Below are 10,329 nucleotides of genomic sequence, written 5' to 3'. Positions count from 1 at the left end.
TGAACTTGTTTTTGGTTCACTTTTAGCAGTTTGTGTTGTTTGTTTATTTTGTATTGCTGGTTTACATTCTAAGTGTTGTTTTTATTTGTTGAGTGTTACCATTGTTGTGTTTTGTTTGTCGAGTATTTTATGTCACATCTTTCAAAGACGTTTCTCAGAAGTTGCTTCACTATTGTGAAAGATCCATCCACAAACAGTTGAATAAAATATGAATATGAAATAAGTTATTGATTAATCTTCATGCTTAAAATGCTAAAATAAAATCTTCATGTTCATGCTAAGAATAGTTTGACTAACTTAAAGTCAGGCAATTAGCTTATTTCATATTCTAGCTGGTCATCATTTTGACAAATGTTTTCATTTGTTACACTTCTGACGAGACCAGATCAGAAATTTGAATATTAATATACTCAGAGATCCTAAACAAATGGGATCACCAATCACCATTATGGTGACTTCAAAACAATTACAGTAGTAAACAACTAAATTTCTCACAGTGGCACAGTTAAAGACAACTTTATAATGTGAATTTACAGTAAAACAAGAGCAGTATATTACTGTGATTTAGCATCATTCTGCTGTTCATTCACAGTCATTTGTAAGAAAATTACCCAGCATGCATTGATTTCAAAGCAAAGTTTTGACTACAGTAATTTATTGTAAATTAATACCCTTTAATCCTGTAAATTCCTGGCATTTTTTTTACAGTGTACTATAATAATTTAAAACAGAGTTATGTGGGTGGATATTCGCATTGGTCTGAACAAAAAATGCAGACGGGATTATTGAAAATGCAAAATCATTCTCTGCCATTAAGAGGCGCTTTTGGAACGTCAGAAATATAACGGTTTCCCCGGTAACGGTTGTAAACAAAGCAGCTGCACTCATAAACTCTACTTTATCAGATAAAATCGGTTGCTGGCGGGTAAAGAGCTTGCATTCGACGATAAATTTAGATTTCAAGTTCAATACTGATTTTAGAACTATTGAAATTATTTACAGTGTGTAACGCAAATTTATAATTAAATTAATTAAATTACCTAAAAATTAACAGTAATGCCTTACTTTACTTTTACAGTGGATAAGTAATTTAATTACAGTAATTACAGTTATTAAGTAACGCGTTACACCCAACAATGTAAAAGAAGCACGTTCAACTCAATTGAACGGTTGTCCTGGTAATAAATACCGTAAACATCAACCGTTCGGGTGTCAGCTCTTAAGGCCTGTTTACACCCAGAACAATAACTATAAAGATAAGAAGCACGTTCAACTCAATTGAACGGTTGTCCTGGTAATAAATACCGTTCGGGTGTCAGCTCTTAAGGCCTGTTTACACCCAGAACAATAACTATAAAGATAACTATATTAGCGTCCACACCAGCGGACGATATCATCTGTTTATTCCAAGCACACTCTCGTCTGCCGCTTAAAAGTCTCGAGCTTGTTATAGCAGGATTGTTTATGATTGGCTGTCAATGTTTTTATCGTTCATCAGCTGGAAAAAAATCATTCTGAAAGTGATTCCAACGATATCGTTTCTCTGTGCCTTTATCGTTATAGCTGTGGTGTGGACTCTGCTATTCTTTAATATTGAGAATGATTTTTAGAACTATATCTTTATCGTTATCTTTATAGTTATCATCCTTGGTGTGAACAGGCCTTTAATGCGCATCTCCTATATGAAAAGCATTTTAGGAGGCCTTGGCTTTTGGGGGCCCAAGGTGGTTGCCTACCTTTGCCCAATGGGTAAATCCACCTCTGCCTACGGCCGATTCACAGCCATGCTGATACAGAGCAATATCGCATGGCTATGAGTGTGATATTGCATTTATATAACAGTTTGACAGCACAAGTGTGTAAATAAATAAGAAACAACGAAGGAGTGTCTTTAAAAACATTTTGTATGCAGAATTACTTCTTTCTGCCACAGACTCAAATCTCAGTTTGACAGTTTAACATCTGAGCCCAAGCCTCCGTCTCTAATTCGCAAAACATCACTTTAGAACTAGTAATGAAGGAACGTTGAGCTGCTTCACTGAAAGAATATTGCATTACTGTATTAAAAGCTCACTGTATTCTGTAGAGTATTATTAGAGAGAGATGGACTGAGTGAGTGTGATTACCTGCATCTGATACAGCATTCATTCTTCAGCTCAATCTCACATTCACAATAAAACATTAGTCTGAATGTCCGCTGAGGAAAGCCATATGACTGAGCGAGTGTGATTACCTGCATCTGATACAGCATTCATTCTTCAGCTCAATCTCACATTCACAATAAAACATTAGTCTGAATGTCCGCTGAGGAAAGCCATATCTTTGTCGTACTGTCCTTTCATCTGTTAAGGGTGATTTCTGATGACAGTGCTGCTCAGTGTGTTTGTTGGCTGCATCTTAAAAGGTGTTGTTGAAAGTAAAAATAATTTCCTTGTTTACAACCCTGTTTCAGCCTCTTTCAACATAAAAGTCTTTACTGTTAAATAAATACTGTTAAATACTAACTCATAAAAACAGTCTCTTGTCGCCATCTAAAGGTGGAATAATGTAACTAAACTCACCATCACGAACACACACACCGTTTCCCAATACTAAATACTATTATTAACCCTCTAAGCGCCAAAGTCGCAAAATTGCGACAAGACGTCATACTTAATCAAAGACTGTAGTTCCTAATATGGTGTAATATCTCATTTGTATTCCCTACCACTAGATGGCAGACATGTAGTACTTCGATTCTAGACCAAAATTACGTCACCTTCCTATTCAAAGTGTTTGAGGAAATAGCAGAGCAAGTGAGCTATCGTGTCATTGATGCGGAAGCAGTTCAGTTCATAGCGTGCGGGTAAGCTGTGAGATTTGTGAGAGAAAATCGCCAAATGGCTAATAAAAAGTTGTACCGTGAGGATGTGTTGCAAATGTTTATTGAATAATAATATTTAATAAACAACAACAACAACAGCCATCATAAAAGTTGCTGGGCAATTCAGTCAAAAGTACAAAGGCAGCGCTCTGATATACAGCATTAAAGTTATATAAAAGTATAAAGTTATGAGACTTTGCCCTCAGCCAAAACTATTTATTCTGGAACAAATAATAGATTAATGAGACCAAAGATTGACCGTTAGAGTTACCCAAAGCAAATTAGGGCTGCAACTAACGATTATTTTGATAATCGTTAGTTGGTCGAATTTTTTTTTGATTAATCGGATTAAAAACAAACAATTTTCTTTTTTTATTTTATTGACAAAAACACACTATTCCACATTCTGCCCAATGTCCTTAAAACAAACGTGCCAACTGAATGCTATGAAAACATACAGTGCTTAACAATTTATTAGCCCACCTGCCATAATAAAGAGAAAACACATTTTAGGAATTTTAGGAATCTGTCAAAAAATTGTTTAAAAGTTTTGGGCAGCTTGGATCACGTACTTCTCCCGCAGCATCTCATTCTGTTTCCTCCACTGTTTTAGATGCATTTTGTCCATAGAAATAAGTAATTCAGTGCTTTAATTTGACGCGACCGGCTGAAGTTGGACAAGTATGTAAACTCCGTTGGACGTGCACTGTGGGCAGACCCGATTAATCGATAATGAGAATCGTTGTCGATGATTTTCATAATCGATAATAATCGATTTTATCGATTAGTTGTTGCAGCCCTAAAGCAAATTATAACTCATATTTAACCAATATACCGTAGAGACACCAGAACCAGCAGCAAATTCCAGAAGAACTGGCCGAGGTAAGGCTGCTCTCGGCGGGTTCATGAGCATTTTAATATGAGCTCAAAAATGTATCATCAAATTCTTCCTAATTATCTCTCACTGTGCAGTATGTCAACGACTGTTTCATTTATGTGTTTATTTCTCTAAAGAAATGTTACCAGTAATCTCTAAGGCATAAAACTTTCATCCGGGCAGCTGCTCTGCTTTGGTAGCGATACAAACACGAGCAGAAGACATCTAACAGTGAACAAAATAAAACATGTATAAGAGTAAGAAGTGTGTCTAGAAAGGCAGAATAAGGCAGGTGGTCTGTAATCTCCTGTGCTTGTGAATATGAATGAGATGTGTGTTGCCTCAGTAAACACATATTTGAACAGAATCCTGATGACTTGTGTTAGATCCCAGTGACAGACGCGTCTCCCTGCTGAGTCACGGGGCACAGCAGAGTTTAAATGAGCATATTGCTGTGTCTGGACTTCAGGGGGATTTTCTCCTCTCAACTGAGGAGGACAGGTGCTTCCTGTAGAACAGCTGTTCACAAAAACAGTTCATTTCCTTTTTCTCCTTTACTTTTTTTCCCGAATTTTGCCACTACTCTGTAGACTAGAGACATGTCATGATGGCCAAAGAGTTTATTTAGTTTTTTTTCTTTCTCTAATATACTTATATAATTTAATAAATAAATAAATAAAAATACAAATTGTTCACTCAACCATTTAAAAGTTTGGGGTCCATTGTGGATGAGTTCTTCTGTGTCATCACGTTCTATTAGTTGTACAGCTTCAGTTTCGGAACTTTCACGCTTCGTAACACGTACAGCTGTTCCCTCACCACAGTGCACCAGTGAAAAGGGACCCCTTTCAAACAGTGTCGCGTTCCGATTTTTATTCAGGAAGGATGCATTAAACTGATCGAAAATGACATAATGTCATAATGTTATATGTAACAAAAAAAATCTATTTTAAATAAATGCTGTTCTTTTGAACGTTCTATTCATCAAATAATCCTGAAAAAATGTCAAATATTCATAAAATAAAAAATAACTGTTTTCATCAATGATAATAAGAAATGTTTCTTGAGCACCAAATCAGTATATTACAATAATTTCTTAAGCATTGTGTGACACAGACTGGAGTAATGCATTGCAATCACAGAAATACATTTCATTTTAATATATTTTAAAATAGAAAATAGTTATTTTAAACTGTAATAAAATTTCACAATGTCGCTGTTTTTACTGTATTTTTGTTCAAATAAATGCAGCCTGGGTGAGCATAAGAGACTTTTTTCAAACATTAAAAATCGTACTGACCCCAAACTTTTAAATGGTATTGTATAATCAATGTTACTATTATATTTAATATTTTCAGCAGTGGCGGTGTATGTTACTTAGGCTCCGTCTAGCAGGTTTTTTTTAAAACAAGAATAGACCTTATGAAATCGCCTCATAGAAAATGTGTCAAATTAGGTAAAATTGTCTAATTATATGGGATTTAAACCGATTAGTCGATTAGCTGTTTAGATGATTTTGAAAATATGTCGTTTTGCAAAGAAGAGCAAGAACAAGCAGTGATGGTGAGATGAGGAGGGAAGAGGATCTCCAAATGTCGCAAGCACTCGCAGTGTTACGTCAGCACCATACAACACAGAGGACAGAGGTTCTGACTTTTTCCAAATGTTGGCAACAAACTTTGTTAAAGGTGTCAGGAGCGGCTGTGTGTTTGGCTTACTTGAAGAGCTCTTGTCTGGAGATGGCTCTGTTGGTGAGAGGGTCGATGGCATACACCTGGAGGTCTGATTTGGTGTAGTCCTCAAGTTCATAACCTTCTCCGTGTCGCCGAGGACCGATCGATTCCACTATCACTTTAGCACCAGGGATCTGATCTTGCACATAGCGCTCCAAAATACTGACAAAACAAAAGCATAGCAAATAAAATTCCTTAATCTACCTAAAACATTAAAATGCAAATTCCACTTACTTAATTTCTAATACTTCTACCAAACACTGAAAATGATCTGTTTTTGCTAAACCTGAAGGGTGAATCTCACAAAACATCCCAAAATGAAAAGAAGTCATTTTTTCCTTATTTAAGATGCATGCATTTCACATTATCTTAACTGATTATTTTACATTAATGAACATGAGAATTGTCCTGTCAGATTTTATAAATAAAATCCGCTTTAAGACAATATTTAATATTTTAATACAATAATTAATAAATGCTAAAATATTTAAATAATGTGACTTTTTGTATTAGGGTGATAGGGTGATTTTGAAATATAACAGTGTGAGATTCTTCCTATAACTCATGCGTAAAGCATGCAGAACAGGTACTATACTGAATAAATTACATTTTACTGTCTCCAGTTTGCAATATGTATACCTGACTAGTATTAAAAAAGCAATCATTTTATCTTTTATTATGATTATTCTGCAATCTACTGAGCAAAGTGGTTCTATTTTGCTTATTTGAGTTTGCCATTTGAGCTCAATTCTGTGTTTTAACAACTGAGATGGCCTTTTAAATCAAAGCAAGTGGGAAAACAAAGGCTACCGACAGTGCAGGAAATGCCACTCAAGGAAAGCAGCAGTGCAGAAAACGCACCGAGGGAGGAATTCTCACCTAATCAGCTGCTCTTTGTTCTCCTCCACCACAGTGGGTGGCACATTAGAAACCACAACTTGCATGTCCAAGGCATTGACAACGGACACCTACAACCCACACAGAATACGAAAGAGACAGAGGATTTGATTCATGTGGTGCAGTTTATATGCACAGGTGATACAGGGCAGCCTGACAGAGCTAAAATAATCCGATCATGATATTCTCCAGCATGATGATGATATATTTCTTAAAAGAGTGATTTTTTTTAATCAGAGGAATGTTCATTTCAAGCAAACATTTACTGTTTCCAGGCAGATTCATAAAGAGTTTTGCTACTTTGCCATTGTTGCTGTTTAAAGCATCACAAATAAAACACCATTAAAATGTAAACCTGAAAAACTTTGTAATATTTTGGAAAATGTTATGGCATAAATGTATTACATTTACTATGTGAGCTTTGTACAGACAGTCAGGTGGTCTTGCTTCCATTGAAGTACAAGATGATCATCTGGTTTTAAATAAACTTGTTTTAAGAGCACAAATATTAAGACATTTTTACACAAGACCAAATTTATATGAATTTTTCAACACTCATTTTCAATAAAATCATGTTCATAATATACACTACTATTCAAGAGCTTGTGGTCAGTAATTTCTTTTAAAAATAAATTATTAATTTTATTCAGCAAGGATGCGTTAAGGACAGCAAAGACTACTGCATTTATAATGGTAAAATTTATATTTCAAATAAATGCTGCTCTTTTGAACTTTTTGTCTTTCTTTCAATCAAATAATACTGAAAAAGAGTATCCTGGTTTACACAAAAATATATTAAGCAGCACAACTGTTTTCATCTATGATAATAATAAGATTTTTTTTCTTGAGCACAAAATCAGTATAATATTTCTAATTTAGACACTTGAGACAAGAGTAATGATGCTGAAAGTTCAGCTTTTCCATCACAGAAATACATTACATTTTAAAATATATTGAAATAGAAAACAGTTATTTTAACTTGTAATTGTATTTCATAATATTACAGTATTTACTGCATTTTTGATCAAATAAATACAGCGATGTTGAGCATAAGAGACTACTTTGAAAAACATTTAAAAAAACTTAATGACCACAGACTTTTCAATGGTAGTGTAATTTGCAATGAAAATTGATTAAATTAGTACAATTTTCACACTTTGTGAGTTAGACCCCACTGTATACCATCCAGCTCAAGTGCTATTTGCGTTTGTCATGGTTTTTAATTCTGTTGGTCAATAAGGGTGTAGCGTCCCGATGAATGCTTTTAGAATCACTTTCTACACCAGCAGAAAATTCTACTGCTAGTGGAAATTGAAAATGACACAAACATTAATGACATGATGTTTAAAACCCTGATGCACACATCAGTTCCAAAATCCCTCTTATTTTATTTGGCGTTCATTAGTCAAGAGATTTCTGGGAATTGCACAAGTCACTGGCTGCAACACTTCAGGAGATACAGCAGCATAAATAATTCAGCTGACACAAAATTTATGACACAGTTTATTTATATATTCATTACTGCATTAAGTAGTGCACAAATACCATATGCACTCCTGCACGCAAACATTTATTCAAACATAATCTATTTACCAAACCAAATCGACACTCTGGAGAGATATTTTCCCTTAATAACAGTGCTGATTGTTGTTATGCAATTTAGACTCTTTTTAAATTATTCAGTCAGTGATTTGACTTGAACCCCAAACATTCATTTTGGATAACCTGAGGGATGAGAGAAAATGTAATTTCTCAAAGTGACTTGTTTTGAGTGGGAACTCTCAGTTGTGTTCGAATCATCATTTTGCATGAGGTGCATGAACAAACACACAGGTCAAAGGTCACGTGCACTCACCACCACATCAGCCCTGCTGCTCAATCCTTGCCCGTAGTTGTCTGTGGCGATGACCTGAAACTTGAAGTAGGACCGGCGCATGTTTCGGAACATGATGGCGCTCTTGATGACGCCGGTGTACAGCTCAATGACGAAACTGTCCTGCCCCTCGGGCGTGGGAGGGATGATCAGTCTGTAGGCCATCTTACTGTAGTTTCCTGTGTCGACATCTGTAGCCTGATACACATGAAGTTACATGCAGAAACGTCCATGGAAACAAATATGTCTTTGAGAATTTCCCATTTTCTGGCTATTAGGTCTGTCAATTACAATTTTTAATCTAACTAATTACATGATGTCAAATTAATTGCAAATGAATCACACATTAATTTTGGCTGAATAAGTATTCCCCAAAGGATCATTTATAGTCATTATTGTGTTAGATGAGAAAAGCATTGAACAGACATTACAAAACGTAGCTTTAGAAAGAAATATTCTGATTCAGCCTTGCATAAAAAATAACAAATATGAATGTTTATTAAAGGTATTGTTTTTTTTTTATTTTATTAAAAAAATAATATAAAAAATATGAAATTATGACATGATTCATGATATTATGAAACTAAAACCGGAGGCAAGTTACTGTCTTAATGAGTGAGTCACGCATTCATTCATTTAACTGATTTGTTCAAACAGCTGATTCATTCAAGAACGAAGAAAGTGACTTGCTTGCTTGCTGTGGTTTTGTTTGCAACTATTTTCATTTGCGAAATGGTACAAAACAGAGTATTGACTATATTGTGTCTAAAATTGAACATTATTAACTTCTTGTTTATTGAACTACTTGCATAAAATCAATATATGTCAATAAACGTACAGGTCTGGGCCGCACCTGGTGCGATAAATTCATTAATAACTTGAACACGTTATTTTTTCCATAATCAATTACACCAAAGTAATGTATTAAATCAACAGCACTACTAGTTATTTAAAAGAACAAGGAACTAGAATACTTTAAAGGCTTAAATAAAAAATAACATTTTGGCCAAACTATCCCTTCAAAAGCCTTGCTGAAAGAAAGCTCTGCAGCCTCCACTTCAACAATGACCTAGAAATGTAATAATCCCCATATATCATCAGATTGTATGCCTTAATGCTTTTTATAGATGTTAAAAGTCTCAATTTATGAGAAAACGGTCACCTTGCGGTAGCCTAACACACAGATCCCGGTGGGTATTTTACAGGTGTCCGTCACTTGTCTTCCACATTGTCAGAATGGAGAGAGAAGCTGTCTAAGTACAGTTACTAAGATGTGGGGGGAAGCGAGCAGATTTGAACAGCGAGCGAGAGAGATTGTACTCTAGTGTTGACAGGTGTGTCAAGATGTGAACAGCAAGTTCTTCGCTGTAAAAATGAAATATAATGTACTGCAGACACCAACACCTGCAGAACATTTCAAACCCCATGAATGAATCACCACTGTTCCAATGTATTCTGCTGGTATTGTGCTTAACAACACTACCACTCTAAATGTGAAAACACAACAAATCATATTTAATATTATGATTCTGCAGTTAATGCAATGTCAAATTAAGTGGGAAGTTAAAACTAATTTGGAAAATATATAGATTTAAACTTTGGGCTCAGGAGGATTTTTAATCTTTTTTGTAAAAAAAATATGTTAGTTATAAAGGACTTAAAAAATAATTAAATTCAAATAAATGCTGTTCTTTTATACTTCCTATTCATCTAAGAATCCTGTAAAAAGCTTCACAGCTTCCACAAAAATATTCAGCAGCACAACTCAGCAGGATAATGTGAGACTGAAGACTAGAGTAATTAAGCTAAAAATTCAGCTTTGCTAAACTACATTTTAATATATATTAAAATAAATAGAATATTATTAAATTGTAATAATATTTTACAATATTGTTACTGTTTTTACTTTCATTTTAATCAAATAAATGCAGACTTGGTAAGCATAAGATTCTTTTAAAAACATTTCAATGAATTTCAAAAGAATTCTCTATCATTATTCATCCATAAGTCAGATTTCCCTGTGGAACAAAGAAAGAACATTTCTAAAAAAAAAAAACCTTGATGCCTCCATCCTGCATATCTAAAC

The 10,329-nt window shown here is 34.6% G+C and overlaps 1 protein-coding gene across 1 annotated transcript in view; it reads right to left on the bottom strand.

The window, feature by feature from the left end:
- The window catches only part of LOC107719223 (protocadherin-15-like), a 217,308-nt gene that overhangs the window by 38,828 nt on the left and 168,151 nt on the right, over positions 1-10,329 (bottom strand). Inside the window, exons 26-28 of the mRNA XM_016526598.1 lie at positions 8,226-8,441; positions 6,353-6,441; positions 5,459-5,635 (exon numbers count right to left, since the gene is read on the bottom strand). Of these exons, the coding sequence (XP_016382084.1) occupies positions 5,459-5,635; positions 6,353-6,441; positions 8,226-8,441 (482 nt within the window). The remainder of the gene's footprint in view (positions 1-5,458; positions 5,636-6,352; positions 6,442-8,225; positions 8,442-10,329) is intronic.

Source organism: Sinocyclocheilus rhinocerous, unplaced genomic scaffold, assembly GCF_001515625.1.
Source record: "Sinocyclocheilus rhinocerous isolate Xijiao unplaced genomic scaffold, SAMN03320098_v1.1 scaffold513, whole genome shotgun sequence".
Lineage (NCBI taxonomy): Eukaryota > Metazoa > Chordata > Actinopteri > Cypriniformes > Cyprinidae > Sinocyclocheilus > Sinocyclocheilus rhinocerous.
This window is presented reverse-complemented; position numbering and strand designations above follow the sequence as displayed.